This window comes from Ambystoma mexicanum, chromosome 1p (assembly GCF_040938575.1).
Source record: "Ambystoma mexicanum isolate Mex_15411 chromosome 1p, UKY_AmexF1_1, whole genome shotgun sequence".
Taxonomy (NCBI): Eukaryota; Metazoa; Chordata; class Amphibia; order Caudata; family Ambystomatidae; genus Ambystoma; species Ambystoma mexicanum.
In genome coordinates, this window is record NC_090921.1 from 540350901 (window position 1) to 540370915 (window position 20015).

Genomic DNA, 20015 nt, shown 5'->3' on the forward strand with positions numbered 1-20015 from the left:
GAGGCGATGCTGTCGGTTTGAGAGGGGGAGGAGGCCTCCAACCACAGTATCAATATTGCTGTGGACCTGGCAGAGTCAGGTTTTAAGCAAATTAATAATGGGGTGGGGCTCAGATGGCAGGCCTGGTTGAAGTGTACGGAAATTTCGTCCTGAGGTCCAATATAAGGTCATCGATATGCCCTGTGAGAGTGAACACTTGTTCGGCAAAAAAATTGATGAGACCCTAAAAGGAATGAAAAAGGATACTGAGACAGCAAAATCCTTGGGTTCCTTGCAAAGTGGTCACTGTTTTCACTCCATTTGAGCTTTTTGTGGAGCCTCAGGGAATGCCCGGTTTGCCTCCTCCAGAGATCGAAGTTAAGGGCGCTCCAGCTACTCATCTCAAGGTTATCAGTCTGGTCGGCTCAACGAAAGAAAGGTTTGCAGTCCTCAGCGACTAAGGGAAGGCAATCAAAAGCTCAACAATGACTGCCATATGGACAATCTGCTGGGGGGAAAGGGTGGCGATCCATGTCGACAAGTGGCAACGGATAACATCAGATCACTGGTTGCTGGACATGGTGTGTCTCAGTCACTCAGTTTCGGCATCCTCCGCCAGTGCATGCGCTGCAGCCGCATCTTCCAATCCTGTGGCAGGCAGTGGTTCTCATGCTAGAGAAAGGGGCGATAGAACCAGTTCCGGTTGCAGAGGGGGTGCATGGGGTTTACTCCCGGTACTTCGTCCTGAAAAAACCCAATGGCAAGTGGAGGCCTATTCTAGATCTTTGGGCATTGAACAAGAATCTGCAACGCCTGAAGTTCAAGATGCTCACCCTTTTAGATGTCATCCGCTCGGTGCAACCGGGCGAGTTCCTGGCGTCATTAGATGTGCAGGATGCCTATATTCACATCCCAATGAGGCTGAAACACTGCAAGTTCCTGCGTTTTGTGGTCAGAGAGGATCACTATCAGTTAGGGTCCTCCAGTTTGGCCTGGGCCTTCCCCCAGGACATTCACAAAGTGTCTGGCCCCGGTGGCTGCCTGCCTCCGGAGGGAGGGTCATGTGTACCCCTACCTGGACGATTGGTTGGTGAGGGGTTTGTTGCAGGAAAGGGCACGAGAGTCTCTCATTGCAACCATGGAGCTTTTGCAATGGCTGAGATTTGCTGTCAACTTCGACAAATCATATTCGAGAGAATTGGTGTTTCTCGGGGCGCAGTTTCTTACCCTGGACAATCTGGTACAACCTTACAGCGAGCGAGTGGAAAAGTCGCGGTGCAAGGCAGGCGAGTGGAAAGGGGGCACAGTGGTCTCGGTCCGAGGTTCCATGTCACTGTTGGGGGCCACGACGTTGTGTATCCCTCTTCTTCCCAATTGCCGCCTGTTCATGAGGCCGGTGCAGGAGTTCCTCGCATAAAGGTGGTCGCAAAGTCGGGGAGTATGGTCGAATAAACTGGTGTTCAAAGAGGGCTTGGTGGACGCCCTTCAATGGTGGACATGCACAACCAATCTTGTGAAGGGCATGCCCTTGCTGGAGCCGGAATTCCAATTCACGATCGTGGCAGACGATTCCTAGATAGGGTGGGGGCGCACCTCGACGAATCACAGGTAAGGGGCCTATGGTCTCGGGTGGAGACTGCATTGCATATCAACGTGCTTGAGTTGAGGGCGGTGCACTGGGCCCTGAATTAGTTTCTTCCGCGGATCAGTGATGAGGGTGTTAACAGACAATACCACCACAATGTTCTATTTAAGGGAACAGGGGGGGCACGCATTCCAGGGTCCTGTCAAAGGAGGCGCAAGACGTTTGGCATTGGTCTCTAGCTCAGGGGATCAATATTGTCACTTTCCAGTTGCCTGGGGTTTTGAATGTTCAAGCGGATGCGCTCAGCAGTGACGCCAGTCAGCTGCACGAGTGGAGGCTGAAGGCGCCGCAGGTGGCAAGAATCTTCCGGCGATGGGTGCCTCCTCCGATAGATTTGTTTGCTATGAGGGAAAACAAGCAGTGTCTGGAGTTTGCCAGCAGAGGGGCTCACTCAGAGTCAATGGGGGACTTTTTTTTTTTCCTGTGGACGGGCCTCTTCCTGTATGCTTTTCCCCCGTTTCCACTCATTTGGAGGACCATCCAGTGGATTCGGAAGTAACAATGCATGGTGATTTTGGTTGCTCCATTCTGGCAGAGTCAGACGTGGTCTTCAGATCTCCTTCATCTGGCAGTGGAAGAGCCGGTTCGGTTGGGAGCAGATCCGGATCTCATGTCTCAGGACGAAGGCAGAGTGTGGCACGATCCAGCTTGTCTCAGCACGGCGGCGTGGCTCCTTATGACTCAGAAATCAGTTATCTAGGAATAACCAGGGAGTGTCGACGAATCTTGGCGGCAGCAAGGGTTCCTTCTACAAATGTCTCGTATGGTCATAAATGGGCGAGATTCTGTACCTGGTGTGAGGGTCATCCTGACATGGAGCCTTTGGACTTCTCCCTGGCTCAGGTTCTCCCGTACTTGTTGCACCTTGCAGAAGGGGGCATGGCGTTGTCATCCATTAAGGTGCATTTGGCAACGATTTCTAGGTTCACAAGAAAGCGCCACACTGCTCCTCTGTTTAGTGATCGCTTGGTGAAACATTTTCAGAAAGGGTTATTTCGGACATTTCCTCCGGTGAAGCGGTATGCACCGGTGTGGAGCCTTAATGTAATTCTTTCGGCTTGGATAAAACCTCCTTTTGAACCCATGTCGACGGCTTCTTTGAAGTTCCGCTTGTGGAAGGTGGCTTTTCTAGTGCCAATGACCTTGCAGGCACTGGTCATTGACCAACCTTATTTAAGGTTTATGAAGGACAAGGTTCTCTTGGCTACTAACCCGCACTTTATCCCCAAAGTGCCGTCAGCATTTCACAAACTTGCCTCGATTGCATCACCCTCGTTGTTTGCTAATGCATCCACGCCAGCAGAAAAGGCCCTCCATTCTCTGGACGTTAAGAGGGCACTAAAGTTATATCTGAATCGTACACAGGGCTTCAGGAAGTCAAAGCAGCTGTATGTGGCGTTTGGGCCCTCCAACAAGGGGAAGTCTATTTCCAAACAAGGACTTTCATTGGGTTTCCTCTACAATTTTGTATAGTAACAAAAGCTGCCAAGCCTTTGAGAGGTGCTCCCAAGGCTCATTCTACCTGGTCCACAGCATCGTCGGCGGCGCTGTGGTCTGGGATAACGCTGGTGGAAATTTACCAGGCAGCCTCCTGGGCGGTGCCGCATACCTTCACCAGGCATTACTGCCTGGAGCAGCAACATGTGAAAGATGTGCAGGTGGGGCGAGCGGTCCTCCAATGACCGTTTCAGTAAGGTAGGCCCTGCAGCTTCGGGGTTTTCTATTTTGTTCCATCACTTGCTGGGTTTGTGGTCTCATATGTGATAAAATGCTATTTGTTGGTTTGCGTGTGACACACCGCCACACATTGGTTGTACTGCTATGTAATCTATTCACAGCATGGGAATCCACGAAAGATCTAATGCTGGAGAAGGGAGTAGTTCCTTACCTGTAACTCGATTTTTCCAGTGTTGGTATCTTTCATGGATTCACATGTGCCCACTGGCCGCCCCTGCAGGCAAACCTGGGTTCAGGTTGCCTCTACTTTGGAGGTTAAAATCTAAATAGAAGCCGCAGAGGTGGGGCCATTTATATCAGACGTCCTATTGGTGTGGCCTACAGCACCCAAAAAGAACATCGATAGGACACTAAAGTGTCGAAGTTTTCCATAGAAAAACGCTAAGTTAAAGTTACCGAGGTTTCTCAGCCTGACGGGGGAAATATTCAGAGCATGTGAATTCATGAAAGATAGCAACGCTGGAGAAATGGAGTTACACGTAAAACTATTCCCATCTCTACTAGTACTTCTAAACTGGGGTCTCAAGCTTCATTTTCCAATCTGGAAGCAGATCAAGCTGCAACTGTTTTCCTCTTCACTCTCAACATCTATAGATTCACTTTACCCTTCTTCATTTCACCCTTCACGTAAACCACCCCAACCTTGTTTGCCTTTACATCTTCATGCAATGCGACGCGCCCTTCGGTCGCATAGAACGATGCTTGTTAAAACTGAAGACGCCAGGAAATTATGATAATTGTCTTTTCTTGGCCAAACAAACTTATTTTTCTCATCTACTTCTTTCACAGTCCTCTCATCCGAAACATCTCTTTCAAATGTTTTCTCGACTGCTTTCATCTATTACGGATCCTTCAATTAACTACTCTCACTGCTACAGATCTTGCGCTTTATTTCACTTTCACTCTAAAGTCTCTTCTTTTCAATCAGTTATTGAATCCTCTCGCACTCAGGTCAACTCTCGGTCTTCTGCTTCTCTTCTGCAATCTCCTAAAGAAATGTTTTCTTGGTTCACTCCTATTACTAATAAAGACACTCTCTGCCTCCTTGCTCGTGCTCACCCTACTTCCTCCCCACTGGACCCCATACCATCTGCACTTATAAATAAAATCTATCCTTCACTTGTTTCTAGCCTTACAATTTTATTTAATTCCTGTTTATTTTCTTCCTTTTTTCCTTCATTTAAGCATGCCATCTTTATTCCAATCTTGAAAAAGCCCTCTGCTGTTATCTTCCAATTTTCATCTAATTTCACTCCTGCCATATCTTTCTAAAATTCTCGAGCGAGTACTCTATACTCAAGTTTCTACTTTCATCTCTCGTACTGCTATTCTCCCTCGCTTCCAATCTGGGTTTAGTCCAGGATACTCTACTGAGACTGCTCTATTTTCTGTTCTGGACTCCTTACATTCTGCATGTCACGCTAAACAGTCCTCTCTTCCTATACTTCTGGATCTTTCTGCCGCATGCAATCCTGTTGATCACAAACTCTTACTGTCTGCTCTTTCTTCTTTTGGCTTTTCCACTTTAGCTTGGTTTGAATCATGTCTATCCCAGAGAACCTTTTCAGTCTCCTGGTTGGGGGTTTTCTCTGAAACTTATTCACTTACTTGTGGTGTTCCTCAAGGCTCTGTCCTTGGTCCTGTCATTTTTTCTCTCTATACTTCCTTGTTCGCTGGGTTATTTACTTTTGGGTTCTTGCATCATGTCTACGCTGATGACACACAGCTCTCTTTAATTTCCACTTTTCACTGTGGACATTAATCAAACGTAGTGCTTGTTTACTGGCCATCCAATCATGGTTGTCAGATCACTTCTTAGTTCTCAACGCTGCAAAAACTGAGGTTATTTCCTTTCCTTCTAGTACTATTTCTTCTCCTCTTACCTTCTTCTATTTCATTTCCTCCGGCCAGGTTACCCATTTCACTAGTGGCCCGTAACCTAGGTCTTTTCTTTGACTCAGATCTTTCCTTCAGTCATCATATTTCACTATCTGCTCGTTCCTGTCGATTTAATCTGTACAACAGTCAGAAAGCCTGTCTCTGATTTGTAAAGCCACAACGTTACTGGTGTCTGCTTTAATAATTTCACAGCTTTTGTACTGCTCCTCTGCACTCTTTGGACTTCCCATAGCTCGTTTAGCTCTGTTGAAATCTGTGAAATCTGGATTTAATACTTCTATTCGTGTTCTTTGTTTGCTGGCTCCTCGTGACTATTTCCTTTTCTTTGACTCAACTTGGATGGCTCTCCTTTCATCACCATTTACATTTCTTTTTAAATGTTTCGTTTATAAGCTCTCTATGGTCTTGCTCCTCCCCATCTTTCTTTACATGTTTCATTCTATCATCCCTCTCACTTGCTTTCAACCTGTTTCACACCATCTTCTTCTAGGTCCCCCATGCCTCCAGTGCTCGTTTTCGGTCTTTTTCTCTCCTAGCACCCTTACACTCGAATACACTCTCTCTTTGTTCCATTACAGTATATTCATCCTTTCGGGTCTCTACGGTCCTACCTTCTCTTAGCTGGTTAGTAAGGATTTTTTGCAATTGCTGAAATAAATATTGATTTCATTATTTGTACCGTTTTCTGCTCTTATGTACAGCGCTTTGGCGTAAGACGCTATATAAAATAAAATACAAATACAGAACCTTTACCAATCATCTGGAGTCTTCAACAATAGACTATTTTACTGTGGAAATTGAACATTTGGCAGTGGAAATACGAATTCAAAGTGTTTTATGAGCCCCAATAGTGACCACTTCCCTATTTGTCTTTGATTTCTTGGGATTGTGATCATATGCCATCTTCATCGGCTGTCTGACTATTTAGATGCTGCTTCGGTTAATATCCATTCTAAGAGAAGACTTACATGCGAGAGGATAGACTGTCTCACTATGAAAATATGGGCTCAAAATGTTTTTCGCTTATGGCCCTTAAATTGGATGGAGGCTCTCTTCCTTCAAATCAACTCATCCTCTATCGAGCTAATGGGCAGTGTCTCTAAACTCTCTCAGATTGTCATGAAAAGAAGGTGACGGCTAGGAGCTAGTTTAATAAGCACTTAAACATACCCTTCTTTCTGTTTTGCATTCAACAACAAGGATCAAATAAGAAGTTATTCAGGCCAGGGTAGAGTTCCGGATTGCCTTAAAACTTCGGAAACGAGAATTGAAAGTGAAGGCTTGGGAACCTCTGCTTAAGGCAGTACATACTAATGATTCTAAGAGCTCCTGGGAGTTTGGGCCCAGCGGCCCAAAGTCAAGGTTGTGAGGAGGGGCACAGACATCCGTACAGGCCTCTGCTTGGGTTGAGCATTTTCCACTTCCTTTTTTGGTCAACCGGAGCACTTAGATGTCAATTCTATCATTATTCCCCTTGTGTTCTCTATAAATGAGGTCTGGCTGGCGGTGCGTAGCCAATCTCACAATTGAGCCCAAGGTGCAGATGCGGTCCCGCCAGACTTCTTTCAAGCTTCTCAGGAGCTGCGGGTGCCTATGTTTATGTCTAGAATTAATGCTATTTTAGCCTTGTGGATTTTACCACCCTCATTGAAGTTAGCCACTATTTTAAAAAGGGCAATCGGGCCAGTCTACTGGCGTACAGACCAATATCACGGTTACTAATTCTTCAAAATATTTGGGAGAGTGCTCTTGGAACAGTGGATTTCTGCACATTTTATTCTGGCAGATATCAAGCTCGGTTTCACGCCGGGAGTGGGAACGGCAGAGCAAGCAGTGGATTTACATGCCTTGTCTTCAAATCCCTCCATGGTCTTGCTCCTCCTTATCTCTCCTCCCTCCTCTCCTTCTACTCCCCCTCCCTTCGCTCTGCTGACCATTTCCTTCTCACTGTTCCTCCTTCCCCTTGCGCGCTCCCATTTCCGCTCATTCCAACTCTTTGCGCCCCTGCATTGGAACTCGCTCCCTCTTACAATCCGCTCTACCACAACCTTGACCTCATTTCGCACTTCCCTTAAATCCCTCCTCCTCCATTCTCCTCCTTGAAAACTTCTCCTCTGCCCTCTTCACTTCCTCCCACCCCCCTCGTTTTACCCTCATCTGATTCCTCTCTCCCCTCTCCTACTCCTCTCTTTTCCCCTTCCATTCTCCCTCGCCCTGTCCATCTCCTACACCCCCCCACCTCTTCCCTCTCCACTTTCCACCCCCCCACCTAAGTTAATTGCTCTTTGCACTGTTTTGTTGAATGAGTCATGATGTAAATTTTGCTCTCATTGTCATTTTGTATTTTTTTGTTCCACTGTACAGCGCCTTGGTATAAAGCGCTATATAAATAAATATTTGCTGACTGTTAAATCGTTAATTAAGAGGGAACCTATTTATTTGGCTTTCATGGACCTGAGCACCACCTTCGATAGGTTAATCGGTTGAAGTTGTGGACAGTGCTTGGGTCCATGGATTGCCCTCGAGAGATCATCGTTCTCCTTAGACAGATTCATTCAGGTAACAGGGCCTGCGTCTGTTATGAGGACTGGGGTCAGAGCACTTCCATTTTTGGCATGAATCCGGGAGTGTGCCAGGGTTGTGTTCTGGCCCCTGTCCTGTTTACTTTGTACAATAACGGTATTCATAGTGCCTTGGTTGAGACTGGAGCAGATTTCCCTAGGGCAGGTGCTAGGGCACTGCCACCCGCTGATACTGTCCTTATTGCCTGGAGACTGAATGCTCTCCAGAGGTTGATAAAGGTATCCACAACTTTTATGAACTCACTGGACCACCAAATTAATGTTGTGAAGTCTGCAGTTATGGCCTACAGACTAGGCAGGAAACCCATTAAATTGCACGCCCTGACGAGTAATGAGTTGTCATTGCAAGGGTGTCTGACTATTTGGACTTTCAGTTTGTCAGTTTCAGGTCATACCTTTATAAGAAACAGGAGTTATGTATGGTTCAATCCCTAGGTCTAGTTTCTCGTTTTACAGCCATGTGCATCGGCCAACCCCTAGGATTGATTCTGAAAATCAGCTCTGAATTCTGAATAGGCTACAAACTAAGGAAAGGTCCAATTATGGTGCATTTTTATGGGGCATTAGAAAAGTGTGCCCTTTACAAGTGAGAGAAAACGCATTTCTAAAAGGACTCTTGGATCTCCCAGGCTCTGCATCTACATTCTCCCCACAATCAGAACTGGGTCTTGGTTTTCTGGAGGACCATTGGGCTCTGGCCCCTCTTATATGGTGGCTCCAATTTGGCCCAACCCAAGAGCGACTTTGACACAACATATTGTTAGAGCCATCTTGGGGGCTGAAGGCTGGCCTAAAATTCCTTGGCTAAATTACATCAATAGCCTTTTGATTCAATGTAACGCTCCTTCACTTATTTCTTTGGATGGTTTACTAGGTGTTGTAATTGTTTATTTGTAAAGTGCTTATACACAACTGAAGTGCTTCAAGGCGGGAACGGAACAAGGGAAAACGGTCATTCTTAGCCCTTGAAGTTTCCAAATAATCTAACAAAATTACTAGGCCAGAGGCATTTCTACTAGTGCAAGTGCATGACAGGCGGGCAGGAGAGAAGGGAAGGGGAGAAGGAAAGAGCAAACAATCAATAAGCTGTCGTGCTAGGCCTAACAACTTGCCAGATAGTACAAGTGCATGACAAGGAGTGTGGAGAGGAGAACCGGGGAGAGGGGGAAAAGGACAAATGGAACAAAAAACTGTGCTAGGCCTGGTGACATTCACATTGAATGATGACAGGTCATCATCAATAATGCGCCTATGCACAAGCGTTTCAAGCGCAACCAAGCTAGGGAGAGAAGAAAACGGGAGGACAGGACAAAACGATCTTGCTAGGCCTAGTGCATTCAAGGTCATGCAAGTGCGCACACAGGAAGTGCGAGGGGGAACAAGTGCGCCCAGTCCATCAGTGGCCTGGGTTAAGCGCAGAAGAGGTTTCCTCTCACATGGAACGTATTCCGAGTGCAGAACTGAAAGGCAGAGTGCAGAGGCCCAGAGGAAAGTGTAGGACTGAAGGAGGAGCCTGGAACCTGTGTGGCTCTGGAGTAGCACCAGGCGACCAGTTAGCAAAACTAAGCGGAGTTGGTGAGGAAAGCAGGAGAGAGGAGAAAGGGGTTTAGCAGGGGAGAGGGAGAGAGGAAGAGAAGAGAAAGGTCGAGGAGTTTCTGACACTTGAGGAGATCCAGCTCAAGACGGAGAGAGGCAGGGAGGCTGTTCCAGAGGGAGGCACCTTCAGAGGATAGAATTCTACCCCCAAATCTATGTTTGGAGAAGCATCTCACCTGCAGAGAGTTGGAAGAGACTGAGCAAAGAGCTCTAGAAGGGGCGTATTTAGGGAGAAAGTGTTGTAGGTAGTGGGGGCCCCAGCCCCAGAAAGCCTTGTGGACTATGAAGAGGGACTTGAACTTGATCCTTGCAGCCACTGGGAGCCATTGGAGAGATTTCAGTACAGGAGAGATGCGGCCCCTACGCTTGAGGACAAGAATAAGTCTTGGAGTTCTGTTCTGGATAAGTTGAAGAGGTTGGAGAGTAGAAGTCGGAACATTGAGAAAGAGACTGTTTCAGTAGTCCAGTCTAAATAGAACTAGGGCTCTGGAGACTGTGAGCCTCTGGGCGAAAATGAAAAAAGGTAGTATACCTCTGAGCAGGTGCAGCTGGTAGTGGGACTTTTCAGAGATGTCTGAGATGTCAGAAGAGAAGGAGAGTGGGGTCGAAGATGACCCCCAGATTTTTTGCCTCACTGGTGGGTGAAGTTACAGGACCAAGGGGGGCCGGCCAGAGTGCAAGAGGTAAAGAGGGAGCAGGGGTCCCAATGAGGATGATCTCGGTCTTACAGGCATTAAGGCAGAGATCATTAGCAGCACACCAGAACTGAATTGCAGACATACAGTCAGGGATGAGCGAGGAGGAGGAAGAGGCTTAGGGTAGCCTGAAAGAGAGCTGTGTGTCATCCGCATAACACTGAAAGCTGGAGGTGAAAGATGAGATCATGTGGGCCAAAGGGGCCATGTAGACATTGAAGAACCAGGGGGGTTGATTAGATCCCTAGGGAACACCACAAGTAGAGAGAGTGATAGCGGAGAGAAATGACCCAAGTTCACCTGGGCAGGACGGTCTGAGAAAAATGACGCTAGCCACACCAGAGCCTGCTCTGTAACGCCCAGGGTATCACACAGATAGTAGTTAGGGATGTTGTTTACTGTATCGAAAGCAGAAGAGAGGTCAAGAAGGATGAAGACCGAGGGAGAGTTAGAGTCAAGATTTGAGAGAATAAGTACCACAAATTAGAGAGCAGTTGAATGTAGAAACTGTTTTAAGAAAATTGTGTTCCATGCATCAAGGAATCGAGAAGTCAAGGCTTTGCAAATCCCAGCCAATTGAAGGGTAGTGCTGATTGGCTCCATGGACATTATGCAACCTTACCGTCTATAAAATTCTGATACTAGGGCTCACTTTAATCTATTGAATTTAAGAGGGGATGCAGCTAATTGAAAGGGTTATGATATATCTAGTAGTTCCTATTGTGATTTTTATCAAGAAGATATTTTACAATTCGTAATAGTGTCCATTTTATTCTTTTATTTGTCAGCGTACAATTCTTCCTCTTCAACAGCTCAATTTGGCCCAATGTCGCCCTGCCCAATGCTTTCGTTACAAGCGGACTCGCCATATGTGGCGAGGGCATTGCTCTCATATCTAAAGGGAGCCTTAATATTGAGAACATGCTTTATACTCTTGCTTTTGGAGCCCAGGATGGCTCTTCTTTTTAGCTAGGGGTCTGAACTGGCTGATAATTGATTATTCATGACATGTAGCCTTGTAGGACGTTTGTGCACTTGTTTATTTTTAGCGCCACTTGTATTGATAAATGAATTATTTTATGATGGATTGCTTGATCAGCATTTATTGTTCAGTCTACAAATTTGTGATTTTAACATTTGTTGTTCTATTTTTTTTATATTTGTTTTATAGCTATTGTATTTAAAGTCCTTTGTATTTGTCACTTTTATGGTATTTGTATGCCGAAATAAAGATTTGGAAGAAGGTAATTAATATATTGGATACTCCTTGCAACTGTTTTGCCAGACTGCTTTGGCCCATGCCCTACCCTTAGTGTCAACAGTGCAGTATCTCTGGGTGTCATCATGGATGAAGATCTGTAGTTCCATCAAAGTCCAGAATGCTTCGGAAGACCTTCTAAGCCTCTAAATTCAAACATGCATCTTCTTTGTTGCACCGGCTGCCAGTTACCAGTCAAATTACATTAAAATACGGGTGTCCCTTTCATAAGGCTATTCTGAGCTCGGAATCTAGTGCACTGCAATAACTTATAGTCTATTTATATGCCTCCTTCAGCACCTGGTTACCAATTACAAGTAAGAGTTGAGGCAAACTGCGTGTTCGTGCTGCATTTAAGATCTGAATTTTAATGCATACTGTGTGGCAGAACAAGTGTGAGAATTCAGAGTTCAGGTAGAAGAATTTGCAGAATTGTCTTGATCTGCTCTTCTGTGGTTTGAAGATGCTTAATGGTGCATGCTTACACAAATAGCCATGCAAATAATATGGAGCAGTGCAGAGCCAACTCATGGCACGTTTGGTTTAAGCGGACAGATGTTCCAGTACATACCGAAATTACGCAAGCAGGTGCCCCTTGAAACTACAGACAAACAGACGCAAGGGTTATTCTACACTAATAATATCAGGGATCTGGAAGCCTTTTGATAGGTGGCCTATTGGGGGTTCTGGATTCAAACCACTGCCCTCTACACAAAGCATGGAAGATCCTGCTTCTCAACAACCAACTAAAACATTATCACATACTGGAAAACCCCTATAATTTTACCAACAACACACTGTCACTTTAAGATATGTACGACTTGGAGGGACGGATAACAGTTATGACCGTTTATCACACCATGTCAGACATAGGTCCCCCATGAGAGGTGAAGTGGAAATGGTGTTCTGAAGCAATGTGATTTGAGTCCATATATACAAGACCAAACGGGTACAGTTTTCTACACATCTACATTAAAGCCACAAAAACCCACACCCAGTACTAGTTTAATGAGATAAATACCCGATTTCTGGCCAGTAAGCCAGAAATTAAATTTGTTTTAGCAAGGGAACGAGGCATGTGCAAAATTCCAAAGCGAAAATACTAGTGGACCATGGATTACACTCGTAAGCATGGCAATGGCACCAAATGATGAGTGCAAACTTATCTATTTCCAAATTCTAAGTCTGTGTCACTCTTCCTATCACCTTTCCCAATCATCTGCCCCAGCACCAACACTTCCTTTCTAAGTGCAGAAAAGCCTGGAACTCCCATGACCCCACCTGACCAATAAAATAGATATGATTGTATTAAGCTATTTCAGAAACTGCCATTTGCTCAGTTGTACCTTCATGGCCTTCTTGATGCCGTCTACTGTTGCACTGAAGAGAGAGCGAATCCTGTTCTCGTCTCTGCAATAATCCGCATGACGGATACACATGAACAGCACATAGGCAGGGAGGGTAGGCAGGAAGTCGGGCCCAGTGTGAACACGAAAATCTGAAGAAATAGAAATGCATTATTGGAATCAAGTAAAAGTTATTTTGAGCACAGTCGCCTGTCCACACAGTAACACTTGACTGGGCATTCAACGTCATTACGATCACAAAGAAAGGTCCTGTCATTGCCATAGAAAGGTTGATTTAGAGAGCATGTCACATAACAGAGGTGTTCATGTGATTTAAGAAAGATAGTACAAGTTACTCACTGTATTACTCAGGTACGCTGTCCTCTTATTCACTTGTCCTCAAGGGTCATTATCCAGAATGGAGACAGTATCAGAACGTTATGCGTAGCAGCATTACAATTCAAGAGAAAAGCGGGGGACCGCATGTACACCCAGCATGCATTCACCTTAGCCAGAACCCTCCATGACATGTTTTCCACCTCATCATTCAGTTCTTAAAACCTTATAAGATCACTAACAACTTCTTAGTAGGGACAGGAGGCGGCCCACATGGAGGAGAGTGGACTATGGACTAGTAGTACCGTAGTCACTCTAGTGAGTAACCTCTACTTCTCATCCCATTGAGATGTCCAAAGGCATATATGTTAGATTGCACATATGGAAAATATAAGGCCACCAGCAGCTTTAGGCCTGTGTGTGTCAGGGCCCCCGGGGTGAGGTGGAAAAACTCATTCCTTAATTTGAAGCACTCGAGGAGGCCAGCATCAAACTGTTAATGGTAATGTTGGAGGCAATCGTGCCTGTTGGTGGACCTCAGAAGTGAACAAGCAACAGACATGCAGGATCCCAATGAATGCAAATAAAACCGCAGAGCCCTGGCGATTTCCAGAGAGTATGTTCAGCAACTGGGAAAGGACTCCAGGAACATGATGTAATGATCTCCCAATTACGGTGAAAAGATATACCACCTTGGGCTAGGATTTACAGAGATAAGCAAGTACCTTAAAATAAGAGGTCCTACGGGAACATGTGCTAAGAGAAGAAATTGAGGCGAGAGATGAAGATCCTGATCTAACCTCCTGCTGAGGCAGTAGGTCCTGTCTTGTGAAGAGGCCAAGGTGTGGTCAAGAGCAACTCAAGCCGGTCCAAAGAACAAATCCTGGAGGTCTAGTGAGGGATAATAGGTAACATGTTACAGCAGAGTGTGCGTTTCAGTTTGTGGAGCCCATTCACCATGAGAGGAAGTGGTAGAAATGTAAAATAATGCTGCCTGTCCCAGGGAGAGAGACATTGCTCAAGTAGTCTGTTCTCAAGCTCTTGCCCTAGAAAAACTGAAGCCACATGTACTGAGACCTCAAACTATCGATAAGAGAAGACTCCATTGACTGAAAAAGGGGGGGAAAGGACCTGGTGACATTCCCACTCATGAGAGGCCTGCAAAATCCTGCTCAGTGAATCTGCCTGAAAGTTGAGGTCTCCCAAGAGGAGGTTCACAGACTGGCACATACACCACAGTTCAATTGCCAGCCTCAAGAGGAAAAGAACACATCCCCATCCCTGCCTCTTCACATGCAACATAGCTGTCATATTGTCAGAGTGAATCAGAACTCGGACCCCTGAAAAAGCCATGGAAAGCCTCGAGTGCCAAGTAAACTGTCTTTAGCACCAGAATGATGATATGCAAGGTTCTCCCTTCCGGAGAACATACAATGTAGATCTGGGGATGATCCATCACAGCTCCCCATTAGGAAGAGAGGACTCCATAGATGTATGGATTGGAAAACAGACCTTCCGGGATTTTGCGGCATGAAATGGCAAATATTGCGGCACAAACCTTTTATTTATTGCAGGATTTTTGCGGGACATTTTTTATTAATTGGAGGGTGTAAGATTGCAGGAAAGAGGCAGAGTGCAAGGCTGCAAGAGGGCCAGGGTATCATTATTATTTATCTTTTGTATTAATTTAATAGGAAGAGTCCCAGATGTCTCTAGCTTGGCAGAACAGTGTTTGATTTGGCTACATTTTTGGTTTAATGTGCATGCCTATTTAATAGTATTAACTAAACTGATCATTATCAGTTGTAATGCTGAAAATATTCCCCTTCTATGTTCTACAATCCCCCAAACACCCACACACCTCTCACCAACTCCCCATCACAACTTGCATTCCTGAACCTGTCAAACAAATACTCACGCGCTATGTTACACTGTCAAGTCACAATTCCCCCAGCCCCTGTCTCACTCCAAATCATACTCCCAACTCACACTTTCGTCTCTCAATTACTCCGCAAATATACAGTCCTTCATTGTTTTGTGCTGCTTCTGCATCTTGCATCCTTTCTCCCATTGTATCGCATTCCTCCGTCATCCTTTTTCCCAATCTGCAGCTCACTACCTCTTTCCGGCCAACCACTTCCTTTCTGCTTTCTGGCTAAATAACCACACGCTCCCTCTACTTTCTGTACCTCCGCTCGCTCTCAGAATTCTGGCCCACTGCATCACTGCTTCCTCTGCTCTCTTGTGCACTGCTTTCTCCCTCTTACCCACTGCTCTCCCTCCGCTTTCTTGCCTATTACGTCACAACTCCCCTATCACTCTCCCTCTCTCTTCTTTCCCTCTCCTAGTGAGACCATCTTTTTCCATTTATTTAAAATGTAGATTTTGACCCAGATCCTAAAAAATTGGGCATTTAAAAATAGAGACAAGGATATGCTATTTTTAGACAACCCATTTTTGGAAATGAGCAGGTCACCTTATTCTCAAAGGTGACCGGCGCATTTCCACAGGCTTGAGCTGTAGTGCAAATTGTGCGCAGGCCAGCAGCCTTGAATAGGGTTCTGGGTTGTTTGACCAAAGTATTATTTGCGTCGGAATTGACCGTAGTCAATTTTACCGCAAATTGATTTGCAATTACAGTTACCCCAGGGTTTGGTTGCGCTATACAAATAAACTAAAACTAAACTTCAGCCAAACAACCCAAAATGTACCATTCACCACCACCCACCCCCTCCCCTACTTAACTGCTTTGTCGCTGCTGCTTCCCCTGCAGTGTCAGATCCCTCTCTCTAACGCGGGTCGGATCTGACTGCGCAGGGTCACTTTTCAGTCATTTATTTTTTTTTTGGTCCCCTGCCTCCAATTCTGAGGAAGTAGGGGACAACATGCAATCCCCAAGCCCAACATGGGGAGCTGGTGATACCCCGCAACACATGTTCGGATTTTATGATAATCGATTGAATGGTCCTGGCCGAAATAGGTCAAATTGTACCAATCAATTTTTTCAGTCAAAATGGGTAGTACCTTGAATAGAAGCGCTCTCCCAACACTGTTCAGCAAGCTCCCAGCGCCTTTCACATGGACAGGCCGTTCAGGGGACTGCCACTGTAAAATGCGGCCCAAAACAAATGTTTATTCTGTTTGAGGAACAGACATGCAAGCGACACACCAGCGGTTCATACCTTAAAAGAAATGCATGACAAGGTCAAGAAAGACCCTGTCATGTAGTGGCACCCCCACATCCCGTGCACATTTAAAAGTGCATCATGCTTGGAATGTGGAATGCACTTTCAAATTGGCAGAAACGCCCCCTGATTTGCTCCAGGAGGTAAAAAAGGCCATCTGAATGAGCGTGCATATAAAATGTGCCCATTCAGGTGTCCCTCGGGGATTGGGCTGCTCTTTTTTTGGGCCCAAGTGATGAGATGTGTTAGCGCATTTCATTTTTTGCGTAAAAGAAAGTTTTGAGAACCTGGCACCCTGAGTATTTTTTTTTAAACAGTAGTTTGTGCAGATTTAATTAAAAAAATAAAAAAAGATTTTTTTTGCACAAAAGGCAATTTTCACTGCATTTTGCGCAAAACAGCAGTTTTTCGCAGCATTTTGCGGGATCGCAAAATTGCTATAAGATAGACGGTCTGAGAAAAGGGACCTCCATTATAAGGGTGGGCTCTATGAATTCACTAGAATTGGGCCTTCGTGATCTGGAGCAAATGGGGACTTTGACGGACTGGCACATCTGGTACCAAAAGGCAGCTAAGTGCATCACATGTAGAGTTTTGAGGGACAGACCACGAAGATACAGGAAGTCATGAGGCAGAGCGATCTCTGAAAGAGGGCAGCCAGAGAACTGGTGCTGTAAATGAACAGGTTGCACAGTCCCTAAATGTCTAACAACCTCTTAGAGTGTGGAAAAACTATGGCCTGCTGGTTTCCCCATGTAAATCTGATGACGTGAATGAATTCAGCAAACAGGAATGGCAATATAGATGGTTTTATGGGAACTGTATTTATGCTAGAATTGTTAAACTTTGCACACACATTCCTATGGTAAACACACATAATTGTGGAAATTTAGAAAATGCTTTTATGGTGAAATAGACAAAATGCTGCAGAAAGGAGAAACGGGATCTCACAGCTGCGGGGTTTTGAGGAACAGATACTCCATAACATATGTAATCCCTGGATGTGATTTTTGCAGAGGTTACAAATGTATAAATATGTATCAAGGACAAAATTCGATTTTGATACTAGTGGCTAGGGGAGGTTTCTAAGAATGGTAAAAGCCAAACCATAAATGTGACATCTGTCTTGGATCCAATCACTCGAATGCAAGGCGGAGATGAGGCTCTGATCCAATCCCGGTCCACAGGGGCGAGTTTAGTTAAGCTGGCCCATACACCCATTTTTGTGATGTCATTTAAAAGGATAAATAGAAACAGCTGACAACACATGGGGAGACTCTTCTGATTCCAGCAAAGCACTCAGATCCAGTATTTATCATCCAGCATTGAACATCCTTCCAGATCCAGATGCCAAGGACCAGGCCAAGCAGTAGCTCATTTTCAGCAAGGGCTCAATCCTCAAACTTATCCTCACAACCCAGTGTAGCGCTGTGGTGTGGGAAAGCATCCTGAAATTAGCATCCTGAAACTATCTGGCTTGCTACCATAACTGCTTGCCTGATGAACTCGCAATCCCACTAAATTAAAATATCCAGAAACAAGAAGGGCAGATCCTGTGCAGTTCCGGTGACCTGCCTAGCTGACCCAGTCCCGCGCCCGATGTGCTGTCTTTCCTTGATAGAACCAATCCATTGACCAGAACCGTGACTGTCCAAAAATCTTAAATCCCAGTGGATTGTGAGTATTAATAGGACGCTAGAGAACTATTCTATACCTTGCATTATCTTGTTCCTCTAGAATCTCTGAACTATCCTACTTTTATAACCAGTAACAGTGTCAAAATCTTTAGTGCCATCTTATTCTGTCTAGTTGCTAAAGCGCCATTTGCATAATCATCTTTATTTGTGTAACTCTGACCCATAAATCCCACTTTGAGTCTTTGGACTGGTGCCGCCGGGGAAGGTGATGGGGATCTGTTACTAAAGTCATGAATCAGTCTCAGAGCTTACTTTGTCCCGACTTGGTTGCCTAGCCTGAACGCTCTAGCCTTGAGTAAAAACATAAGCCATATTTTCTGATTCTAAACTGAAGTCCTGGTTCAAATTTGTGTCTTTATTTTCGAAAAACACCTCACTAAAACCTCCATAACTCCCTCAGTTTTTAAGATAGGAGCGTAATTTCAACTCCCACTTATACCCAACATCCCCAGCCAAAGTCCCAACTCAAAAAACAGTGTGAAACAGTGCAGTTGACCCGTTACATCAAAAATCGCATATGTAAAAGTTTGCCGCGAATTTACATTTCAAAAGGTTTTACACGTGTGAATAGCTTTAAATTATTTTCCCACTTTGATTTTGAGATTCCTATTGTTTCCTTTTGATTAAATCAATTTGCTTTTGCTTGCTTGCATCTGTTCAAAGCGGCTCCTGTAGAAATTTATAATAATTTAAGCATTTTTGAAAATATTTTGTGTTTATTGCTCTGCCAATTTCAAAGCCATACTGACGGTTGAAAAGTCAAATCCGTTTTTCTCTTGTGTTTAAAAGTGGGAAGGTGGGAGTGATTCTTTTTGGTCTGCTTTATTCCTGAATACCTGCTCTCTGCTCACATCTATTTAAATTGCCTATTGGTGGGTTGGGGGTGTTGCAGGGGGAACCCCTAACCATAGTGCTATCTGTTCTAAACCAAACCAAAAATATTCCTTTCTTTGCTGCATTCTTTTTGTTTTCATTACTTGATTCCTAGTGCATTAAAGATATTATTCATTGTTCTGGGCACCCCATTGGTGATTGTTGTTACCTATTAACAATATATTGTGCTTTTAAATTCTAAGTAAATAAACAAATAATTACCTTCACAACTATCCCGATTCCTGGTTCAGTGTAACTCGAGGGTATGTTGAGAATGGGGTGATATGAGTGGTATATCATTCAGAATATTGAACTTCTCGATAAAAGTAAATAAGGGTTTCATTTGCGCACTACATGCTGGGCGAGACTTGAGTGTGTGCCTGATTGAAATCACTTACAAATACTTGTAAAGACAGCAGAGATTGCTGATTAGCCAACGGGTAAAGGGGCAGCCCAGCCCCCATCCCACTCGACGTCAACTGCCTCGCACTCTGCAGACACAGAGCAGACGGATCAAAAAGCAGCTCTTGTTCCTCTTCCATCCCTGAGGAAACCGAATACGCAGCTGGATCGTGCAGAAAAATATCCACAGGAAGCATGGGCCCAAAACCTGACTGCCACGGGCCACCCGTCGGCAACAACGCTTCGACTCCATCTGCGTCAGCAACAACAGCAGCAGCGGCCTATTGTTCGTCAGATCGTGGATGGCGGCGATGACCCAGTCGATGATGGAACCGCAAACTGCACCACCACCGTCGACAAGGGAATATCTGTTGATCTCATCGTCGAAGCTGCGGCTTCCATTGGCTTAGCCTTCACTGGACACCCGGCTTTCTTGGAAGACGAGCCGGAACAGTGCTTTGAAGACTTGGCTGGACGAAGACCTATGATCATCTCTGGACGAGTGCTTCGTGGAAGACTCATTCAGCTCCTACTGTCCTTTGTCCGACACCTTTGACTTCTCGGGCCTACCACCAAACCCCTTGGACTTGTCAGACCGATCCGACTTGGAAAGCGAGGAACCACTCGCCCCCTTCAAATGATGCGACCTGGACGTAGATTACTTGCTACCTCTCCCCACCTCTGACGTAGGCAACTCTGTCCGTTGCTTTTTAGCAGGGGGTGCCGCCGACGCCACTTGGCGGTGCTCAGAGGCCTTTTCCGCTCTCCCTGAAGACTGGCTCCCC

At 45.3% G+C, this 20015-nt stretch overlaps 1 protein-coding gene across 1 annotated transcript in view; it reads right to left on the reverse strand.

Annotated features, from left to right (window-relative positions):
* Positions 1-20015, reverse strand: part of LOC138575296 (unconventional myosin-Vb-like) — a 1749675-nt gene that overhangs the window by 187700 nt on the left and 1541960 nt on the right. Inside the window, exon 31 of the mRNA XM_069649473.1 lies at positions 12738-12889. Coding sequence (XP_069505574.1) covers positions 12738-12889 — 152 coding nt within the window. The remainder of the gene's footprint in view (positions 1-12737; positions 12890-20015) is intronic.